Consider the following 24309-nt stretch of genomic DNA (forward strand, 5'->3'; position numbering starts at 1 on the left):
GTTAAAGAACAGTTCTCTGAAATCTGCAGTAATATGATGGTAACACAGTTATCAGATTCCTAAAGCATTAAAGGGGAGAAACTGCTCTGGAAAGTTTGTGGTAGTCAGAAAACAGTTCTGGAATTCTAGAATCTGCACTGAAGAGCCACTTCAGGATATCTGTAGTTGTCAGAGAAATAGTTTTTGGATATCTATAGAAGGGGAGGTTCAGTTGTCACCTGAGGGCGGGGCGGAGAATTCCATTGCCGATGATGAAATGCAGCTTCTCCAGGTTGGAGGTGGGACGGTCCTCCAGCATGCTGTTCCCATGCATGGTGCACTCACCATCATTAAGACGTTTGGTGACCTGGAGTCCAACAGGAAACGCATCATTCTCCCACCACATGGAATTCCATTCGTGTCCCTCGGCTTTAATCTCCAGAACTAACCTTTTTGGATTTTGAGGGTCACTTTTCTTTTTTTTGATACACAAAATGCCAATTCCTGAAATTCCTGCCATGAATACGCAAATTTTATAAATAATCTTTCTGATAACTGATCTAGCCTTAATAAATTTTGCCACATGGATTTCACATATTTATTGTAATTCACTGAGAACTAAAAAAATAATTTCCTTTGAATAGAACATCTGTGTATGAGTTTTTGCTATTCACCTTACACTGCCAATTTTTTTCAATGAGCATTCCTGACACAGGATGCATTGAACTGTGTTATCATGACACAGGATGCATTAAACTGTCATCATGTTTAGCCGTGTGCACTGCATGCTGGGAGTTCAGCGCAGAGGATACAAGCTGTGGATGGCCAACTCACCTCCTCGGTAATCTTTGACTTCTTCTTAAGAGTGAGGGACACTAGCTTGTGACGCACACTGCTCTTCTTGTGACTGTCACTGTGTACACTCTGTAAGGGGGAGCACAACGTGGGAAGTTTATAAATCATGCTTAATGTTGTTATAACAGAGTTATAACATCTCCTTCAACTGAACTGGTGCTGAAGGGAGGAAACGGCAGACCAAATTCAGGTCTGCTTGCTGCAGAAAACTGAACCCCAATGGGCCACTGTCTCAGTAGCCATTTTAGCGTGTGAATGAGTTAGTTTGTGTTAGTGAAAACATGATTTATAAGAGAAACTTTATACATGCCTGGTTTCTATAGTGCACACTGGATAATATAGCGCTCCACACGCACATGGCTTTGCAAGACTGCTTAGCACACTGTGAGTGTCCATGCTCTATACATCCTTGATCACTAAAGTCACCAGATGTATGAAGCTTACAGACTTTCTTTATCTAAAGGTATATACTAGGTTAGTTTACATTAGAACAAACACACAAGAAGTTGAGAACTAACTTAAATAAGCCTCTACACAAGACTCTAAAATAAGACACAAACAGGCACACATATAATCCATTGCCCATTCACTTTGGGAAATGTCTGATGCCATCATGATCGTGATACATGATCACATCACTGTATGACATCACCGGGAGGGCAACGTGTCCTCAGACTAGGGACCTATTCAGGGGGTGTCCTGTCCCTGGGGTGCATCTGTCCTCACCTCACCCTCCCCCTGCAGGGCCTGCAGCTCCCTCTTGTAGGTCTTCTTTCCCAGAGTCTCGTAAATCTTGGTCATGACAGGGATCTTCTCGCTGCCGTCGCTGATGGCTGTGTGGTACTTGGGCTCAGGTAAATCTCCCATGAACCTCAGCACTGTGATCCATACAGCCAGGGCAGCCTGTGACAAGTGAGTGACAGAGAGAATAAAAAAATATGTTATGGGTTCAAATCCTAGGTAAGTTGTTGCACTTTTTCTCATAAGTAAAGTTAAGTTGAAGTCAAGCAGGTGTTGACCAAGGTTAGAATTTGCTAAACGCTAAAACATCACTTCCACCTGTTGGATATGAGTTGCAAGTGTAAAATATAAAGGTTTTTTTTCCAAATTGAGCCCTTTGTCTTTGTCTGAGTTGTTACAAGTTATTACAAAGATTACATTTATGGCAATGGCTGGTTTAACCTGGCTGATAATTGAGGACACATGTCATAACCCTGGGATTCAATGCGAACTATTTGGGACCACGTGACACCTACCAGCTGATCGCCCTCATCCTCATGGAAGAGCAGCGGTTGTTTGAGTGGCCGGCGGACGTAGGTGTGCGTGGTGGTGCCCTGGAAGTACGTGGCAGCAAACTTGGCAAACTTGTACTCGGAGAGGTCCTCCTCGTCTTCTTCAGGGAGAGGAAGAGCCTCATCCAAGTCCTCCTCCTCCAGCTCCTTCTGTTTACGCTCCAGATCCTGTTACGTACACGTGTGCATACACACACACACACACACACACACACATGCACACACACCAACCACACCACCCAATAACACACAAATGCAGAGGAAAAAAACAGAGGAACACACATGAACGTGTGAACACACATATTGAGGAAAACACACAGAATACACAAACACATAAATATCAGATGCAGAATAGATGTCAAACACACACACACACTCTCAGGCTCTCTCCTTACCTCAAACCCGGCTGGCGCCTGGCCCTCCTGCCCGGGGAAGGAGTTGGTGGTGCCCAGGAAGCCGAACATCTTGTCCACCATGTCGGAGTCGTTGACGGGCTCGTGCCGCGCCTTCTCCATCTGCTCCACCATCTCCTTTTTCCGCCGCGCCTCCTCGCGCTCCTTCTTCTCGCGCTCGGCGTCCTCGCGGGCCAGCTGCGCCAGACGCTCCTGGTGCATCTTCTCCGCCTCCGCCTTCGCCTTCTTAGCGCTCATCTGGTTCCGCAGCCGCTGCTCCTCCGCCAGACGCATCTTCTCCGCCTCCAGGCGCCGCCGGTACTGCGGCACACAGGTCAAACAAAGGCTAATGCTAACACCTGCACCCACATACTCCATTAAGCTGCAAACTGAGGTTGTAGATGTGATTCCCAGGTGGAACGCTGCTGTTGTACCCTTTAATTGATTTAGTAAAGCATCCAGATGTATAAATGGATTGAATGAAAATAATGTAAGCTGTATAAGTCCCTCTTGATACAAGCGTCTAAATACTACTGTAAAAACTACTGTAAGAACTGCTTGGTCAATGTTGTATGCGTGTGACTGTTTGTGTGCTTGTGTGTCTGTATGTATGTTTGTATGTGTATGTGCGTGTGTGTGTGCGTGTGTACGTGCCTCACCTCGCCTTTGAGTCTCTTGTAAAGCCTCCTGGAGATCATGCCGCGGGTGTAGGCCTGGATGGTGATGACGGCCCACAGGCGGTGCCGGAAGGCCCGGCGCACCAGGAACCCGCGGCACTGAGCCTGGAAGTGCGTGATGCGCTGCCGGGCCACGTGGTACGTGGTGTACAGCTTACGGGACCGGTACAGCGCCTGCAGCCGCGAAAAGCCTGCCCGCATCTACGCAGGGGACATTTTAACAGAGTCTGGGTTAATCCTGATCTCACCAGTCTAACTGTCCATCATCACAGCAAATCATATTCAGAGTACAGTTAATGGCTGACAAAAAGGTACATAATCAAACTGGGGGTTTTAGTTTTTATCAGTTAACATTAACATTTTTCTTAATTCTTAAAAAAAAGTTTCAAAAAGCTTGGGTATCATTGTCCACAGCCAGAGAGAAAGGAGCTCACTGCGCCATAGTTCTTCCGACATTGGTAGCCTCTCCAAGTCTTCTGGATCAGCATGGCTGACTTTCTCATCTTGAGGAAATTGGACCTGTGAGATGAGTGTCCCCATTATCATATGAATCAACCTTCAGGGCACACAACTGCTCCTGCTGTTTGTATTCCCACAAACATACAGCTTTTACAACATAAAATATAAAAAACAAATATTTTAAATATTGAAATATTACACGCAGTACATTACATCTCATTTCATTATAATCACTTACAGATACCCTTATCCACGTATAGGTGGAGAACCAAGCAAACAATTAATACTGTAGACAAAAATAAATATCACTAAACAGATAACCTATAACATGATACCAAAAGGATTCAATAAAAAAGAGCTTCTGAGCAGATGAAGAGGCTGACACTGTGGTGCTGTCCACGGTTGAGTGAAAAGTCAATTTTAACCAAACTGAGATTTTGGTGTAGGTTTGCCATATGGATCGGGATGTCTTGTAAACAAGCTGAGATGGCAGTAGGCGATAGTACAGTTTGAAAATGCACTGGACAGAAATCCTGGACTTGAATAAAAAATCGAAATAAACTCATTTAAATTCAGAACACCTAATGAAGCAGTGAGTGAACGCATTGTAATTCAGCTGTGTCAGACAGCACCGTAAACTCATATATCTGTCTCAAAGCCTCCGAGCCCAGAAGCCAAGGAAGGAAAGCAGAGCCAGCATTTGCTCATTTCCTGTGACCGCTGTGATTGGCAGAGTGTTATAATAAAAATAATGTCCATTGGGGCAGATGATGTCATCACCAACATCCCTCTTCTACAACAGCCCCTGCTGTGCTCACCTATCCTTGAAGCCCCGCACCACCTTCTGGATGAGGATGACCTTGTCCGTGATGGCCTTGTCCCTCTCAATCTCCAGCAGCATGTCATGATGGTCCTGAGAAGAAGAAAAATAATGGTAGAATGCTTAATAAGCTTGAGCCCTTCACTCAGGCTTAATCGGCCAAAGTGTACTGAAAGTCATTATGCTTTACCTTGTCAGATGACAATACATTCATGATAAATGGCTATTATTTTAAATTCCCTGAAATAATGGAAGAAAGCCCAGTGAAATATCTTTCAGTTACTGAAATAATTATATTTGTTAAAATTGCTAAAGGGTTTTGCTTAGGGTTTAGGGTTTTCTGTAGTCTTCTTGTGATCACAGATCGTACTCTACTCCCATCCAGCATCCCCCCTCCCCGCCACACCGCCCAGTATGGCCGCTTCCTGTCAGGAAGTGTTGAGTTTGCCCTCTCTTTTGCCCTGCTGTGAGGAGCTTCCTGTCCCAGCAGCTGGCCCACGCTGATAGAATCCGCTGAGTTGGAAAAATAACCACAGCAACGGCGTGATGGACATGCTCTCCAGGAACCCGACCTAGTTTCAAGGCCTTCTTTCCTTTGGTCAAACACAAAACTAACTGTTCTCTGCAGTCACAAGCTGACGATGTGGCTTTTGTTACGGTACACCCCGTGATTTATTATTATTTTTTTGTTGCTGTTATCATGTCCTCTGAACCCCTAGGAACCCCTAGGATGCACACAATATTCTCAGGCTGGTTTGGGTGTGGGTTTTTTGCTTCACACAAACCTTTTGGAGTATTCTGATTTTTTATTACTCATTTTTACAGTAAATGTTAGGGATTGTTAGCTTCTCAGCATGTCAGTGAGCAACACAGGTGGAAAATCCAGGTTCAGAAAGTAAAAGCCCTCCTCAGTATTTAGTTCCAATCACCTGGATTTGACTGCACAATTAGCACAGTTCTTCAGCCAGGAGGTAGAACTAATATGTGAAATCAGAGTTCATGGGTGGTAGAAACACATGGCAGGACCTTTTCTTTCTGAGCCCTAGACTTTCCACCTCTGCACTAATATTTGTTAATCACCTTGAGGAAAATTTTTGTCTTTCCCATCTGCCAATCATCGTCTCTGCCCAGGACGGCCTCAGCAATGCGCTGGCAGGTTCCCCTGAGGTCCTCCTGTCAATCAGCACAATAATTACCACAATATGGGTTACATGCCTTCAAGAAACCTGAACCTACTGTATCAACAAGCTCCCCCAAAATCACAACTGGGTATGGTAACACATGAAAACATTTACCTGCTTGTAGGCTGGCTTGACTCCGGGCATGAGGACTCGGTAGCGATCCACAAACTCCACAAATGTGTAGCGTATGGGGTATCCGGCCCGGCGGATCCGAATGGTTTCCATCATGCCGGAGTACCGCAGCTGCCGGACACACAGCTCCCTGTCAAACAGCTAAGAGGAAAAACACATCCAGAAAGCAAAAAAAAGAGAAAAGAGAAGAGAAGAAAGAGGAGAAGAGTGTATGTCAGAATAACACAACTAAACAATAACGACAGCACCATTCTCATTCTCAAATACAGTGCATACACAGGAACAACATTACACAGTTTCCACATTCTCAGCTATCCACCAATTCCAGAAAGACTTGAGTCCTTCTTGAATCGAGTAGAGTGCACAGGTATTACACTGGTCACACAGGGCACTGACCTACAATGCTATATTACATTTCTGCAGTATCACAGTGTGAGTATTGTGCTTGCCTCAGCCACTCCTCCACCTATTAGCTTTGGGAATCTTCCCCACCCTTCAGTAGCAGTTGCCCTCTGAGCCGTGCCACCCGGCTGCCCCCTGCCATACCGCTGCCCCCTGCCCTACCGCTGCCAGGACGGCGGCTCGCCAGCACTCACCATGGGCTTCTTGTACTCGTTGGGTTTGATGCAGCGGACGAAGAAGGGCTGGCACACGCTGAGCGTCCTCATCAGCAGCTCCAGGGAGCGTTTGAACTGGCTGCTGAGCGTGGGAGAGCGCTTCCTGGTCTCCGCGCCCTGCGCTCGGACAAAAACAACAGCGCAGCGCGAACGCGCTAGCTCAGGAAGGGGGGACGGGAGGAAGCCACGGGATCCTGTTTCAGCTCCCTGCTCTTTCACTGTCCCTCACTCTCTCTATCGTCCCTCTCTCTTTTCTTTCCTTCTCACACAGGAAAAGGAGAAGAAGGTCCGCGTTTGGGATGTTATCGCCCCACAGGCGTATTATTAGACAAGGCTGAGAGCAGACGGTCCAAGGTGTTTCCCCTTCATCTTTAAAGGTCAGAGCTGTTTGGCTGAATCAAAGGGTCCTCATAGAGTCAGTGTTTTATTTCAGGACAAAGTGTTCTGAAGAAAGGCTGATTCTAACTGAAAAAGACAGATGTCATGACGTTTTATATATTTTTACTTAAAACAGCATCGATTCTCCGTAAGGTCACTCCCTTTATTTCCCCACTATTCAAAATGATTATGTGTGCCAACACCAAGTAATATCAGTGAGCGTATCTTTACATTAAATAGAGTTTAATTCTGCTTTCATCAAAATAAAGGTAAATCCATTTAAACATCACTTCCCAAGTGACAATACTGTAGAGTGCTAACTGAATAGACTGACCAAACTAAGATGCCAACGATACTAAGCTGTGATGACAAATTGTACAGATTGCAGCTCAAAAGTACTCCTAATATAAGCTCCTCAGTACACAATGCATGTTGTAAAGTCAGACAACAGGGAGACTGCCCCAACTATCTCTTCCTGGTCTACCTGGAAAGACCATGATGGCAAGACCCGGTCACCACTGACACTCAGAACAATCCTTTTCCTGCAAACTGAATGGTCCACTCTATCCTGTGGGTCCTTATGTGAGCTGGTTCTTATTCCAACCAGTTCCACAACCAAACACGAACAAATCAAAATATCACCAAGAACATGTACATGTTTTGTCTTGAACTGAAAGCAGGTTTGCTTTGTATACACTTACTATAATAAGTGTGTATACTAAGAGGTGTAATAAGGATTCAATTAATTAATGCATTCATTCTCATTTGGCTGGAACATAAACCAGCATAAACAATGGGCCACAGGATTGAATTCGGGAAGCCATGGTCTAATTTGTTAGTTCACATAAACTACTATTGGGGGCTGTGTGTCATTGTGTGAGCTAAACCTACAGAAAGATGTGGGCTATTCAGAATGCTTCACATACAACATCTTCTATAGAAGTGTTATACTGACATCACGACAAACCTTGTTAAAATAGATTAGATGAAAAACACAATGGGATGGATATTCTCATTTTCAGTCCTTCTGTGCCTGAGACACCATCCAGACTTCAATCATTTCAGCTGGTTTTCTGTAGGAGATTCTCTCATTCAAATCAATAAGATTTTGAATAGAGTCAATCATGAGGAAGATATTAATCTCACCAAAGGTGGTTATTTCTCACCCAGCACAGAAGAAAGAGAAACAGAAAGTGATGAATAGACAAGGTTCTTGAATGGTGGTAATGGGATGGGAGATGCGTCCAGTGACATCATTATGATGCTGGGGAAAGGGACATAGCAGAGGAACAGACTGGGGGGGGGGGCTGTATTTTTTACCTTTGGGGGAGGGGTACCTGGCTGACCGAGCACACCACCAGGTGAATAACCACACAGAAACTGAGGTAGTATTTCAGACGGAGAAACAGGAGAGAGAGGTAATGTTAGCGAAGCTAGCATTACAACTTGTGGCAATAAAAGGAGAAGAAATTGGAAACTTTAAATTTCAAGAAGGACGCAGCCTTGGAAGACAAAACAGCATGCACCATTAAGCACAAAATAATCAGGCCTAGGTTATAGTCTTGTAGTTTTGTATTAATTCCCAAGCTTAGCTCTTTGTCATAAATAGTGACACTGTAACACTAATTAAATCAGACAGTGAAACACATTTGAACTGTTCAGTGTTTCATCCGTTGACGGTCAATAGTCAATATAGTATATTACCATGGCAACATCAGCCTGGAAGATTTGCTTGATGAATTTGTTCTTGGAGGAGTGGACCAGCTGGATGATGTCACCGTGCAGAGTGTCTCTGTTCTTCTCCAGGAAGCCTGCAGAAATGTAGAGTTAATATCAGTGACCAATATGACACAGAGCCTGTATATGAAGACAAATGTCCCAGGGAGTGAGGAAAAATGCTGTACCTCTTGTCTCGTAGTAGACCACCCCAGCAAAGTGCTGTATCCCAAACTGTGTCTCATAGGTGTTCTTGGGTGGGATGTAGTTGGTGTTGAGTTTGTGCTGGGAGTTGAGCTTATTCAGCATGGTGGTATCAGTACCCTGTGGATGTAGCAATGATGAGTATGAAAGACATCCTATAGAGGCCCACAACAGAGTGAAGCAATCAAGAAAAACCTTAAGAAAAACTAGATTTTATGAGTCACAGTAAAGAAAGGAAGGCAAGATTACGGTATGCTGGCGTGTGCCAAGAGTAAAGAAATGTAGTCTTGTAGCCCACGGTAGTTGAACATTCCACTACGTTCCCTTTACCATACTGCACTAATCTTTGTAATATAGAAGTGGATCTTGTCCTAAATGTAGATTAGGAAGTTACTGCCATGTTCTGTGCCTGTGGCCAAAACTCTCCAGTTCCCCAGAAATCATCGTTCTCTTTCCGGTGGGGAATTGTTTTTCATGTTCCTCTTCCTGTCATTTCCTACCCTCTCTCATCACTTCTCCAGGACATAATTATTTTACATATATTTTTCCCATTTCCCATAGTGCTGTCTTTCCTTTCCTTTTCCAACCTGAGTGGTACTGTACACCCCACTTTTATCCCCTTTATTCCAGGTACCTTAGGGAACTTGCTTTCCTCGTCGATGAGGGAGATGATGTTCATTGGCTTTATGGCGATCATGTCAAGAGCGTCCTGGTTGTCAGTGAACTCGATGTGCTGCCAGTTTATGTTCTCCAGATTGTACTCCTCCTGCTCCAACTTGAACACGTGACGCACAAAGAACTGCTGCAGGTTTTCGTTGGCGAAGTTGATGCACAGCTGCTCAAAACTGCAAGAAAGGTTACTGACCTATCAGTACCATAACAAAGGCTTATCACTGATCAATCAAAGTCAGTTTCTCAGACAAAAAGACAAGCAGGCAACCAATCACACAATTGGTTCAGAAGATGAGGATCATCATGGTCAGTCTTTTTTTCAGTACAGTGACACAGCATTTGGAATAATGGCTGATTCTTTACCGGGGAAGAAGATTAGCATTAGCTAAGCACATAATCATTTAATTTTAGCAGCTGCAACAAAAGCATTAGCAGAAAGCTTCCAAGAATAGGTCTGCTAAGACTTGCCTGTTGATTGTGAAGTTTTCAAACCCAAAGATGTCCAACAAGCCGATGGATCTCCTAACAGCCTTGGGTTCACTGGATGGAGGTTTGTAGATGGCAGCATTGATCTTTTCCACTATCCACACAAAAAGCCTACCATAGATTCCCTGGAAAAAACAACATCAAATGGTGAGCCCTTGGGATAATAATGATATTTCATAATAACAGTATTACTAAGAAAAACTGATAAATTAAATGGGAATCAGTGCAGTACTGAGACAAGAAACAATGGTACTAATTCAGTCACAGACATGGATGCTAATGTTATTCTGTTATTCAAGACTTTTGTGTTCAGTGTTTTCGTAAGTTTCAGGTTATGCACTTTTGGAGGTTTTATAAAGTAAGCCAATGTATATAAATGTATTCATGGATTAGATGAATTCACTTCTAGAGCTAGTTCAGATTGTGCTACTCTTTGTCATCCACTGCATATTTCTGCCATATTTCGGGAGGGCTGGGTGAAGTTTCACCTTCATGAAGGCATCCCGCACATCCAGGGCCTGCTCCATACTGAGGGGGGTTGAGACTGTCTCACCTCGTGTGATGATGGTTCGGCTGGTCAGACAGTTCATCAAGTCTTTGGGGTCAACCTAAGACAAACCACAGTATTTCTCAACATACCTTATGTACAAATATGCACCACATCTCAATACACTCAACGCAGCCTACTTACAGATTATACAGTAATACGTGTACACAACAGAACATCAGAACTACAGAATACCTCAAGACCTACAGTCTACCAACATAACCACATGAAATCTCAACACAATATAACCTCTACCAGGTCAGGATAGTGAGAATGTCCATGTTTAGTTTTTTAGGGGATGGTGATGCCATGACCGCTTCACATGAGCTAAGCTGTACTCAGGTTTGATCCACGTTGTGACATCACACTCACTGTCTCTGCTATGCAGGCTCTGGGAGAAATTCTGTTTAAGACCAATTCCACAAGACCAAGCAGAATATATGCAGATGCAAAAACGCCACAAAAAGCTTCAGACGTTGAAAGCATCTCAATTACGACAATGAGGTGGTGAAATAATCTGAAATTAAAATGTAAAACTGCATTCAGCACTCCTAAACCATGTAATGGTGCATACTGACATCTCAGAGATGTTTGCATCTCTTTCATTTAGTGCTTAACAAGGTTACTATATGAAGCTACACACAAACCAAATCAGCTCTTCTATCTGAGTTAATTAGTATGAACTTGTTCCTTCATAACTGTAAACCCTAACAGACACATTATTACATGGATTTCGAGAAGGTTGCTGGGTGAGGATAAATCTGAAGAACAATTATCCAACATTTTTTCTACAATTTACCTTTAAAGGTAGTCACCATTTTCCAACCATAGTCAGAGAAAGATAGATTTAAGTAGCCTTTAATTCTAAACTGAGACACAAGGGGGCACTTGTAGCCACTGTATTTGAGAGAGACCAAGCTAAACTCATTAAATTACAGAGACAGTACTGTATCTATATCCCATTGTTCAAGCTCTCCTTTGCTCCCCACTGCCTCTCTGTGTAAGTATTTCACTTAGAGGCCCTCATTAAAGTTACATAACTATGATCTTTTATTGCTTATAATGACTCTGTAGAGGGATACCATGATGATGACGACACATTTGAGCTTTTCTTATGAGGAAACAGCTACACACAGGAGAGTAGATAATTTGCTTAGAGCAAAATAAGCCAGTCCCACAGTTAAAACCTAACAATGGGGGCAATGACAATAACGATGATTATATTGCTAATGTTTCTGAACACACAAATGTGTGTGTGTGTGTGTGTGTGTGTGCGTGTGTGTGTATGTGTGTTTGATTATGAGCTTATGTTTCTGTGTGTGTGTGTGTTTGTATGTGTGTGTGTGTGTGTACGCGTGTGTGCTTGTGCATGTACAAGTGTGTAATTGTGATTTTGGCTTGGAACAGAGGTAGTGGAACAGTAAAAGGTCCAGAGGGACAGCTGTCTGACCCAGACATGACTAATCAATACCAAGCATGACAAATCATGAAAATATAACAGCGTGAGTTGTATATCGCACCTCCAGCAGCATTGCGGCAGTACTCAGGTCCACACAGCGCACCACCTCACATGCATCCAGGTTGTCATATGTACGGGCTGGGAGGGGGGCAAAAGAGAGAGGATTAGGCTCTGACCCTATCACAAACAGGGAGTTATGTTTGATTCCTTTCCTCCTTACTGAGCGTGTGCTAAAAGACTGCAGATTGTGCTGCGGCCCCCCCTGCTGGCTCACCTTCGTAGCGCAGGTTGCCCATGTGAAGGATGGCAGCCAGGAGCTTGGAGATCTCCCAGTTCTCAGTGTCGGTGAACATGAGCACCTTCATGGCCGAGCGGATGTTCGAGTACTCCTTCTTATCGTCCCGCCCGTCACACACTGTGCAGTTTCCCTGGCAACCGGAATCAATAAATCAATGAGTGGCGAGTGCACAAATCCAAACATATTGGCATGAGGTCAAACATGGTACTTTAAGCATTTAACCAGTTTTACAAAAAAAAACATACTAATGATGAATATTTACAAGTGAGGGGTGCTTTAGAGTTTTTTACTGAGTATAAAATGTCTTTTTTTTCTCCTCGGTGATGACATGTTACTCTCTTTGCTATTACAGAGCAATAGGCTATAGCATCTACCTTTCCCTTCCTCTCACTTCGTGGAAGTGTGGTTGTAAAGATATTGTTACAGCACCGTCTCTTTCACCATAGCAACATAGATGTAATGCAATCACAATGCTAAAACATTGCCTCTCTTGAGAAGGTATTATGTGTTTACAACACAACAAGTTTCTGTCACCATAGTGAGGTTAATGCAACAAAGAAATAATGAAACTTCGCTCACTATGGTGAGGTAAAATAAGCATATTGCAGTTACTAAGCTGTAATTAAGTTTCTCTCACTATGGTGAGGTAAAATAAGCATATTGCTGTTACTAAGCAGGAATGAAGTTTCTCTCACTATGGTGAGGTAGGTGTAGTCAGTGGCTTTCCCCAGGCCCAGCTTCTTCTTCTGGTCTGGGGTCATGCCTTTCAGCATGCAGTAGAAGATGTGGTAGTTCCTCTCATCCCGTGCCTGGGGGAACACAATCACACACAGAACAAGACATAATTCCTACCTGCAGCCTCACACTCTAAAGCAAACAGCCAGATGTGAGGAAGGCCAGGGGCCCCTTTTCATGTCCATGCCCCCCTCCCCCCGGGATACGACCACGCAGGGGTATATAATCCAGACATGCTACACTTTGAGGGTAGGTGCATCCCTGTGGTCTCCATGCCCCAATGCACCTGCACTAATTTCACCTTGCAAAAGTCGGCAATCTGACCAATACTGATCTTCGCTGAGCAGGGTTCTGCAGAATAACTTATGAAACAAGCAGACGCCAGAGGGCTCCCTGCAATTGTGTAGCTTTCTTTTATTTCCTAGCCAGACGCCCTTTTGTACGGTGACTTACAGAGCCCTGGAAACTACAGCCCAGAATACAAACAGCAAACACAAAGGCTTCTGACATTCTCTAACTGGAATTAACTTTCAGGTAGCAGTCATTTTTTTTCTTTGATTAAATGTCATGTACCGCTTCAAAATGCATTATAAATGACTGAATCACGCTGATTGAAAATTGCAATATTGTAATACACTGCACAGCTCTCTCTCTCTCTCACTCTGTATTCTCTCTCTCTCTCTATCACTCTGTATTCTCTCTCTCTTACTCTCTCTCTCTCTCTCTCTCTCACATACCTGTCTGCACACCCGAGACTTCTCCAGAAGGTATTGTTCAATCTTGGCTCCCTCGATAGCCCCCCTCTTGTTGAAATGAATATCAATGTATTTTCCAAAACGGCTGGAATTGTCATTGCGGATGGTCTTGGCATTACCAAAAGCTTATGGGAGGAACAGACAGCCATAAAATTAGCATGAAAAAAAACTCAGTAACATTGATCACTAACAGGGTCAATCTAAGCTGCTACATTAGACACATACATTTTCTTGCTGGAAATGTGTATATATTTAATAATAATCATTATCGTTAACATAATGATATCAGTATTAAAAAAACAAACCCACATAGCAAAAAGTCCTTGGTGGGCTGAGATGGAAATGAGTTACATAATCATGACATCATCCCTTATTTCTAGGGGTCATCATGCCCCTCGGGACTGGCTCACTGCCTCTTACCTTCCAGGATGGGGTTGGCCTCTAGCACCTGCTGCTCGATCCAGGAGTGCTGCCCACTGATGGCTGCCAGAAACTGCAGAATCAGCTTAGTGCTCTCAGTCTTCCCCGCTCCAGACTCCCCACTGGGAACAGACACACGTAATGTACAGACACATGCACAGAAACACACACACCACCACAAATACACCTCACCATGGACTCAAACATAGAAATAACCTGGATGGCTTTCAGATACAGGGAAAATCAACAAGAAATACTAAGTAATAGCAAAATACAACAGTTTTGAGGACAATGAAAAGCTATGCTATGGGCTCATTACAGTAAGCACAATATTCAGTTAGTATGAGTGAGAGAGTGTGCTGGGAGCCGGGTATTATCTAACCTGATGATACAGCACTGGTCCTTGTTGTTTCGCTGCATGTTAAAGTAGCAGTTGTCGGCGATGGCAAAGATGTGGGGTGGCATCTCCCCGATCTTCTTATTGGTGTAGAGGCGGATCTGGTCTGCTGTGTAGATGGGCAGCAGCTGGTATGGGTTCACTGCCACCAGGATGGAACCCGTGTAGGTCTACGGGGGTCAAAGTTCAGACAAAACAGAATGAGCCTATATAATTTGGTGATCAAACTCATAACATTATACAAATGAGTTATATTGCATAGGTTATGATAAATACATAAATAAAAGTATGTAGCTTCATTGTGAACTGCCAAGTTTAATGCATTGAACTTTTATAAGTTTGACTTTTTGATGTTTCTGATTTAAAAATTTTTTTTAGTGTTATGCATTCATATCATCACTTACAAGAATCATAAATAAACATCATTAACAAGTTTCTTGCTCCAAGAACAAATTAAATGAATTAGTAACAAGCACATGCATCATGCTGTACCAGTAAAAAATTGATAATATTAGGATCACCTGTTCCTTTACAAGGAACATGCTTCCTATTCTCAGATACAATAACTAGCTGTATATGAATTTCAGCAGGACAGAAGCATCACTGGTTATATGGATTAGTAGTCACCTTCATACTGTGTTTTACCTGTGCCTCAAATCAAGGCAAGGAGGTGAAATCACCCCCAACATGATACCTGCTGCATCTCTACAGTAAAATTAATGAAGCCTCACCAACAACTGGATTATAAACACATAAATCACTTTTCAATTAGTCAGAGACTGTAAGCCGCGAGATAATATCTTTCACAAGTTAGGCGCGCATAAGATGAATTAGAAAAATATCTTTCTCTCAATGTCTTTCAATGCCTGTGGCCGCAGAATCAAGTTACACACAACAGTAGTTCAAGGGCACAACGTGCGATGAGCAAACGTCTGGACCATACAGTCACCCATCATGCAGTGGGTGTGTGAGCGACACCGTGGCCACAATGACGGTGGTGACACCAACAACTGGTATCATTGTTGGGTGGGGGGTGGGCGGGGCCTAGGCTAAACAGTGATGACAGATAACTCGCGTATCAGGTATTAGTGCAACAATAGCAGTGTATCAGTGTCTGTTACTGTAGACAACAAAGCCATGTTGAAATGGAGTACTTAAGTGATGGAACGCAATGGATGGTAAGCAGCCATGTGAGACGTCTCTATACTTACCCTTCCTCCGCAGTTGGTCTTTAACAGAGAAAAAACAGGGCGATAGCATGTTGATTAAGGCCAAGAGCGAGACAAGCACAGTTGGGAAATACAATCTCAGATGGAATGGTCTAGTCTTCCTGACTGATCTGACTTGGATCAATCAGACTGATGTCAGTTGGACAGACCCATCCAGTGCAACAGCCCCATAACAGGGCCCTCCTCCTGAAGTGTGGGCTTTGCCTCCGGGGCTGTAGAAGCCTGGACCATGTGTCACCAGGGATTTTGGGGCTCATGAAAAGATCTCAGTTTGAGCCCCACTACCTCAGAAAATCCAACGTTCTAATATTTTTTGAGGGTCCCTGTCAGTCAGGGCCTGTGGAATCATGCTAACACCCCCCCCCCCCCCCCCACCCCCGCTTTACAGCATCCGTGCATGCTTGCACCTTCTACCAATAGTTTATTCACAGTGAGCATAAGATGTGAACTCCACTTAAAGCAGCATGCGAAATTTTTTTCACATTACACTACAGTAAAACTACATTTATATGCTGAATAGAGATTGAAAATGTATCTACAGGCCAACAAGCCCAATGCAATATTTTAAGAGACTCGCGATCTGACTCACGGAGGTCAGCCAATGCTAGCGACACAAATTTGAAAGAGATGACATTGTTTACATGTCACTGTAGGAATTAAACTGAGAAATATTCTGCTGGTGTACAGCTCAAGGAAAATTATGACAGCAGAGGGTAATCAAAAGGGAATATTATTTTCAGGTTTAGTCAGGTGAATTAAAAAAATATTTCAGGTGCAGAGTAGGTAAACGAGACAAAATGCATCATTGCATAGTGGCATTAAGATGCAGTACCAGCACAACCCCCTGACATGTTCATTAGGACTGAAAAGCATTGTTCACACCCTTCGTGTCATTAAACTGAGTCATTTAAGCAATAACATTCTTTTGCCTGAGTGTGAAAAAAGCCACATTTGTAATGTAACCACCAATCACTTCTAAAAAAAGTCAAAAAGCAAAACACAAATCTAAAAAACCATACCATACTAAGACGTACAAACATTGACACTTGACATACAAGATAAGTCTGGGGCTTTAAACTTGATATCAACTATTTGTGCAAAGGGAAGGTTGGGGTTTGCGCAATCCTGTGTACCTGAGCTCCAAAGAACATGCACGTATTCTAAATCATGCTGTTGGCCCATAAAGTTTGTTCAGTAATGTGATTGGCTCCTGAGCCTAGGAACCCAGGTCTTTAGCTCAGCTGGCTGATTAAGTCTTGTGAATTGTGCCATGTGATTGTGAGGGCCTGGGTTTGGGAACCAGGACAGGGGCAGCGGGGTGGGACTCACATAGATCAGGTGCTCCCTATAGCGGATCAGCAGGTTGCGGAGGATGCCGGCTTCGTTCAGGTCCCCCAGCCGGATCATGTCTTCGACGCCGTGGATCGAGGTGGGGTGCATGGGCTTGATGTTGGTGGCATTCTGCGGGGAGATCCAGTGCTCCTGGGGGAGTGGGGGTGAACAGGAAGAGGAGGAACAAAGAATATAAGGTTACACAACAATCCTGACAAACCAATCCTGCTTCAGTGGCACAACCACCAATTACAATCATCTCGTGCTTAATTTAACCTCACTGTCTGTTACATTGACACTAGAGATTTAAATATAAAATACATTTAGAGTTAGAAAAACTCTTGAAATACTTCCTCATAATAACACAAGACGCTACTAAATGGCAAGTGTCTTACAAATGCATTATTATTAAAATTTTTATTATTAATATTATTATTATTATTTGATTATATTATTTGAGACAACATGCAGCAGGTACTAGTGGTTAAACTTTAAACCTTGTATGCAGAGAAATAAAAGAGAAATAAAAGTATGACGCCCTGCTGGAACACTGTAGTCTATTTGTATTTTGTGCTATGTACTTTCTGTTTTTAATTTCCTGAGCTTTCTGGCAATTCTTGTTTGTTCTTAGTCTACTTCCAGACCTGTGCAAGTTCTTCGGTTTGCCAGTCTGCTACTCAAAGTTTCATAATAATGGGATTCCACTCCATCAACTCTCTAAACTACACACAGCTCCTAGACCCAATCTGGCCTACAACTATTCATTTATGACAGCTGCAATTGTTGCATTTCTTGCAAATAGCAATAGTAAACAGCAACAATCGAAATATAGGTTTGTTCAGCAAACTACACTTAATAATGATGAATTGACTTTCTGAGCCTTTTAGATTATATCACATTTTTGTATTCCTGATACTAACACTGATGTTGTCCACTTTTATAAGTTGTTTGGGATAAGAACATCCTCTAAGTGATTGTAATTGTAATAAATTATAAATGTGTGTGTGTGCCAGAAACATATCTATAATCACTTTCAGCTGGCATGGTATTGGGCTGGTTCATGATTACTAATGGACTTTGACCCTCGTAGCATACAGATCAGTAAGCAATGAGATAGAAATCGGACAAAGCTGGCATATCAGGAAACATTACAAGGTATTGGGGACAACAGCAGAAGGCAGTATGTAAAACACCACTTAATTCACCAATTCACTTAAAGAAACTTCATTTTAAAAAAACAGAGAGGAAGAGAGCAAATTAAATAGACATGAATGGAGTCCAGGACTATATCCCTAATTCTTCTGGAGGTTACCCAGGTCCAAGGAACTTACTCCTAACTTGTACCACACTATAATGCAAATATGGCCGACATAATATGAAAAAATACATCATACCTACGTAAAGAGCATTTGGCTGTCAAGTAAAATGGTTTGGATCTTTTCATGCTCATTAATTTAACCAAATAGCAAGTCTTTGCTTTGTTTTGTTATAGCTGGTGAGGAGTCACAGGAGTATGTAAATAAATAATAGAAAAGTTATTCATTATGTTGTTACTTCTATTGCGAAGAACTTGAATGCAAACATGAATGTATTATGAACAAGCCAATTAAAAAAAGAACAGGAAAAGCATCATCGCTGTCGTTGGGATGGTACTTGTTGATCAATGACTGGATCTACAGGTGTGCTGAGACTCACATTTCCCTCGTCATCCAGGACCTGGATCTGGCCGGAGTCGCACAGCTTGACCACGGCACCGATGGGGACAACAAACTCTCGGCCGGTCTTGAGGTCCAACCAGACATAGTCCCCCTGGAAAAGAGACCAGTTGGTCTAAGTCCGTTTATTTCCCCATCAACTGATCGCTTTGTCCTTCCATCCATTTTGTTTCGATCCATCCATCCATCACACATTCATCCCTACATACCTGTACATCCAATATGATAAGATCAGACACTCCAATGGAGCGACAGCTCCAAAATCTGCCTACTCTTTGCTACAAAGACTGTAAATGTTAGTCTAAATATAATTATAAATTTCTCCAATGCTGGGTTTAAATAAAGTAAAACAAGCCATTTTCGTTGATCTACAATAACAACAAGGACATCTCTGGGTGACATTTTTTGAGCGCAGAACTTATTTTATTGTTGAATGTGCATATCATTTTGGTTCAGTGCACAAATTAAAAGACTCTTTGTTTTACAAAGAGGAACCCTGAGGAGAGAGGGTGATTGATGAAGGAATTCAGTGAATTGCAGGATCACAAGGCTGACTGAGAAACCACATCACAGGGCCATTTTACCACTGTGGCACACAAACATGAATACACACACACACACACAATACAAACAGGAGCACAAACAAGCGTTAACAGGGTGCACACATTCACACACAAACCTGGGATTGTCTGCTGAGTTCTCATAAACAACAGCCTTTGTATTATTGCTGAATAGCCTGGCATTCCAAATAGGCCAGATAAACTTGGCTTTAACAATGTAAAGAGCAGTGGTGACTTGTGAGCTGAAAATTGGTGGGGCTGAAAACTTTACCTTTAAACTGATCATTGGTCTCTACCAGTTTTCATTCATTTTCCTTGATTAACAAGCATGCCAACGATCTGAAATAATCAACTGGCTAGTAACACACAGCTTCTTCAGGGAGATTAAATGATAAATTCAATTTAGAAAAAGCTGTTTTAATCACTAAGTACACTTGATGAAAAAAATACACCACTCTGTTACTGCATTAGTTTTCAGCATAAACGGTAAAAGAAAAACCTGCGCTTCAAGATTGTTTATAAACTGTACAACCTCAGATATTTACCACAAATATTCTTTGAATGTGAGTGCAAAGAAGGAAGAGGTCTACATCTATCCACAATTAAAAACATGCTGATAAAACATGCCCAATTTTGCAATGCAAATACAAATCATTTTATTATTTGCTAAATGGCCTAATGGCCACTTCTGATGGTACAGAGTATTTTGTGAATTGATCATTGTATTGATAAACAAGGGAAATGACTGGAAACAGTTTAAGGGGAAGTTTCATGAGTTTGCATTTCACCACCCACTGCTGGTAAAGAGAAGAGCAACACCAGCAAGCCATAAAGAAGGGTTGGGATTGTTTATTACTTGGATGGGAGTAAAATTATATCCAAGGCCCCAGCATACAGACTCCATCCGCCCAACATAATTGCTGCACTCCCTTTTGCTCCCAACAGACTTGGAGTCCTCTGGTCACCAATGCAAATGAGAATTGAATTCCCAGTTGACTTACTGGGTGAAATAAAGGTAAATTTAAGGTACAAGACCTTTAGCCACAATACTGTGTGGCGCCTGCGTCTGCCAGTTCAGGAAGCCTAATTGGAAAATACTGCATCTGATACAAAAGCCTTTTGACTAATCAGTTCTAAAGCATCTAAAATGAAGCATCAGCATCCAAAATGAAGAGTAGGACAGCATGCCAACTGTAAATGAAGCAGCACACAACAAATATTATCAACATGACTGATGAACAACAATAAAGCCTGTGTTTCAGTCTTCACATCTGATTGACTAAAATGTCCTTAGATAAATACCAAAAAGAAAAAGCCACAAAAACCCCAAAGCAACTTAATAATTCACAACGTAGCCCAATTAAAATAAGTGGTGGGCACTCTAGTTTTAAGGTTAGGCACCCTAATCATATGTCTTTCAACAGGAAAGTTCTCTGTTTCCAAGAATAAATTTAAGACTCAGCAAAAACACCTGTGCATACACACAAACACACACACAAACACTCTCACTCACTCTTTCTTATTTGTGTTTGTCCTACCGGTAGCAGGGTGCTGTGTTTGAACACAGTGTTGACATTGCGCACCAGTGCCCACTTGGCCTGGTCTTTCTCATACAACTCCACGTAATCCCTTCTTTTGTACATCGTCCAGCCACAAACTGTGTTCCATAAAGACCCCCACAAGTCAATGTTGTGTGTGTCTGTTTCCTCAGCCGATAAGACTGCTATAAGCAGGAATTAAAGTCCCAATACGGAAACGCAAGTAAAAGCTACGTGAAGTCACAGCCTTAGCGTCGGTTTAAAACTTCTGAGAAGAAAGCAGAGGAATGAAACCAATCCTGAAGAAGCTCCTTGGCCCTACCAGAGGAAACAGAATCTGCAGAAACAGCATTGGCCTCTGTCTAGGCGCTGGCTACCTGGCCCTAAGAACACCACTCCCCACACTTGCTCCACATGTCTGGCCCCAGCACAGCACACCTCCACCAGCCCAGTGTGAGTCAGACACCTGCTACAGCAGGGCAGAGAAGGGTGGCTACTCCCTGAGAAAATACACTGTATGGCTTTTTAATTAACTAAATATCCCCACTGGCAAATCAATACAGCAGCAGGGAGAACCCTACACCACCCAGCACAGCTGCCATTCCTGCGTCTTACAAGAGGCCAGAAGCACACTATCCTAGCAACCAACATTTAAATAATTAATTATATTGCACTGTCTGGAATTCTTTCTATAAACCTCACCTGACTTTTCGTCCTAAAGATCAACTACTGCCAGCCTTAAACAGGTTTGTTTAAACTCTGTAGGAAAGTTACACAATTATTCTATGGTTGAATCCACACCCCATGGATAATACTTCTATGGAACCATTTTTGTCCATTATCACATTTATAAAACACTCATGCTAGCAAGGCCTCCGAGAAGAAAAGACCTTGCAATAAAAACATCCTCACATTACACTACCCTCCAAAAAAACTGCACATGCAATTGTCTGTCATAACAAATGTTGCAGTCATACTGCTTCCTATAAAACATCAAATTTGTCATGCTCTGTCAAAACCACCCCTGATAACTCTGAACTAAGATATATAAGATGTATATACTTTAAAACAAGATTAATGGTCATATATTTTCAAATCCAAATACATTTTCAAATCATAGTTTTATTAACTAATTATGCAAAAGACATGCATGTAAGGTTAGGCATACTCCAGCCATTACCCTTGACCAAGGCACTGGCCTTAGAACTGCAGTTGGTCAGAGGGCGCTGCACTGGGCTGTCCACTGCTCCTCAGTAATTAGGATAGCCTCCGGATAGGTTAAATGCAGAGGACAAATTATCCCACAGGGTTCAATAAAGTGTAAATTAACTAGCTCAGGGTTTTTAAAAAAAAAAACTAAACTTACACTATGTATTCCCCAGTTTGTGCAACCCAGAACAAATGACACCAAATAAAGCGATTCCTGTACAATTCATATGTTTTATAGCTATGCAGCCTAGTGAAGGAAGCATCAAATTCTGTGCCCTGGATTTAACTAATGCATCCTCCTGTGTGCTGTAACCTGAGCAGACACAGTAACTTTGTAATGTTTTAGAGACTATGGACACTATGTTAGTTTATTTTTTATTTTTTTTACAGCGGGAATATTTAATTCAAGCTCACGCAATATATTACATTTATTATTCAATGTTATCACGCTGCCAGCAGACCATAAAAATACTGGATAAAACCAATTAAGCTCAACACTGGAGGACAGCCTCAGCTGGTCTTCAGTGGGCTGTTAGCAATTAACATTTTAGCCGTGATGTCAACTCGCTGACCGCGAGGACAGGTCGCGACAGGTGCTGTGGCTCAAAAAGAGCAAGGCAAGCAGCACCAAGGCACCACACAGGAACCCTATCCCAACAGGATGGCACACGGGGATATCAGGTACTGCCAAACAGAGACCTCTCACAATCAAGCGCCTGAATTATTCAACAAACGCTCGGCTGTCAAGTCGTTAAGAGGAGCACAAACAAGACGCGCGGTGAGTTTACTCACGCGTATTTCATTGCTTCTTATTAAAGCCTTTCCTACTCTTCAAGTGAAAAACAAATCATATCGCACGCTAATCTTCGACGAAGAACGAATCTATCTTGAGCCTGATTACTTTTTGATGTAGGCCTGTTTGTACCAGTTGATGGTATGCACGTTTAGAATACAAATTATATTTCACCATTACCATTCAACTGCAACTCTTAAAGTTAAGGACCTAAACTTATAAAATGCACGAAAAGGACTTGCTTCTTATGCTGCACAGTCAAAAGTTAGAATATATCACTTCCCAAATTGTACTACCATTTGCTTGCCATTTGCTACACGGCAATCGACTTTATTTAGAGGTATCATAGGTAAGACTGCCCCCTACTGGCTCCCATTGGCTTCCATCCTTTCCAATCCCAGCTTTACTGCAGTTTCAGGAGGTTCATTTACAGTGCCCTCCATAATGTTTGGGGCAAAGACATATGCTATTTATTTATTTTTTTCTTTCTTGATTTTGCTCTGTTCTCCACAGTTTTAGAATCAAATAATTCACAAGTGCAGATTCTCAGCTTTGGCCTGGCAGAGCATCACCAGACAAGATACTCAGCACCTGGTTATGTCCGTGGGACACAGACTTTAAGCAGCCATTGCAGGCAAAGGATATGCGACAAAGTACTAGACATTACTACTTTCATTGACATAACGTTAATATGTCCCAAACATTATGGTGCTCTGAAATGGGGGGAACATGTATAAGAAGTCATGTAGTTTCTACATGGTGAAACCAAAATGTATAAAAATACCCTTTAATAAAAGCTGAGAATCACTTGTGCTTTTATTAAAGGGTATCATCAACCACTTTGTGAATTGTGTGATTACAAATCTTTGTCCTAAACATTATGGTGGGCACTGTATTTAGTAATGTGTAGGAACTCTGAGATGGTAAGCATTTAGTTTGGCATTGTGAAACAGCTTTGGCTGGAAATGCTTGCATGAAATTTAAATTTATTTAATGCCCCTCTGCCCACAGATAACATATGTAATTAAGAATGAGATTATTCGGTTTTAACAAAAAAAGTATATTATATTCAGAAATTATTCATGTAAGCAGTGGCAAAATGCTCTTATTAAATCTGAGTGGGTACATTTGATTTATGCTTGATACGGGTGCATAGGTTGTTGAGCCCAAATTTATCACGTGTATAGTACTTTTATGTTGGTAACCTTTTGGGTTTAACTAAGTACATTTCAACTCCATCAGCCCTTGCTCCACCGAGTTTAGCTTCAAAACTGCTGATCATGAATGTGCTTCCTCTTTTCCTCCCTCAGACTTGAGCACATATCCCTGTGGCCTGGTGCCCTATCCACTGATCCCGATATGCATTCATAGAGAGCAGCATGTTTGAATGCACAATCTGGTGATCATTTGGCTTGGCTGCTTGTCCCTCTACTCTAGAACGTTCTGGACATTTATTGGGAGG

The 24309-nt window shown here is 42.4% G+C and overlaps 1 protein-coding gene across 3 annotated transcripts in view; it reads right to left on the reverse strand.

The window, feature by feature from the left end:
- myo7aa (myosin VIIAa) overlaps window positions 1-24309 on the reverse strand; it is a 47666-nt gene that overhangs the window by 12818 nt on the left and 10539 nt on the right. The window contains exons 3-28 of one of the 3 annotated variants that reach the window (XM_035385399.1): window positions 18728-18841; window positions 17030-17182; window positions 15683-15700; window positions 14457-14641; window positions 14075-14196; window positions 13637-13779; window positions 12860-12973; window positions 12141-12294; window positions 11928-12004; window positions 10349-10468; window positions 9843-9985; window positions 9337-9547; window positions 8687-8822; window positions 8487-8593; window positions 8103-8162; window positions 6384-6521; window positions 5770-5928; window positions 5555-5647; window positions 4473-4567; window positions 3630-3714; window positions 3178-3396; window positions 2522-2839; window positions 2091-2294; window positions 1561-1737; window positions 814-903; window positions 219-346 (exon numbers count right to left, since the gene is read on the reverse strand). In XM_035385399.1, the coding sequence (XP_035241290.1) occupies window positions 219-346; window positions 814-903; window positions 1561-1737; window positions 2091-2294; window positions 2522-2839; window positions 3178-3396; window positions 3630-3714; window positions 4473-4567; window positions 5555-5647; window positions 5770-5928; window positions 6384-6521; window positions 8103-8162; window positions 8487-8593; window positions 8687-8822; window positions 9337-9547; window positions 9843-9985; window positions 10349-10468; window positions 11928-12004; window positions 12141-12294; window positions 12860-12973; window positions 13637-13779; window positions 14075-14196; window positions 14457-14641; window positions 15683-15700; window positions 17030-17182; window positions 18728-18841 (3563 nt within the window). The remainder of the gene's footprint in view (window positions 1-218; window positions 347-813; window positions 904-1560; window positions 1738-2090; window positions 2295-2521; window positions 2840-3177; window positions 3397-3629; window positions 3715-4472; window positions 4568-5554; window positions 5648-5769; window positions 5929-6383; window positions 6522-8102; window positions 8163-8486; window positions 8594-8686; window positions 8823-9336; window positions 9548-9842; window positions 9986-10348; window positions 10469-11927; window positions 12005-12140; window positions 12295-12859; window positions 12974-13636; window positions 13780-14074; window positions 14197-14456; window positions 14642-15682; window positions 15701-17029; window positions 17183-18727; window positions 18842-24309) is intronic. The other 2 variants (XM_035385400.1, XM_035385401.1) reach the window with 2 other exon arrangements.

The sequence above is a fragment of the Anguilla anguilla genome, chromosome 12, assembly GCF_013347855.1.
Source record: "Anguilla anguilla isolate fAngAng1 chromosome 12, fAngAng1.pri, whole genome shotgun sequence".
Lineage (NCBI taxonomy): Eukaryota > Metazoa > Chordata > Actinopteri > Anguilliformes > Anguillidae > Anguilla > Anguilla anguilla.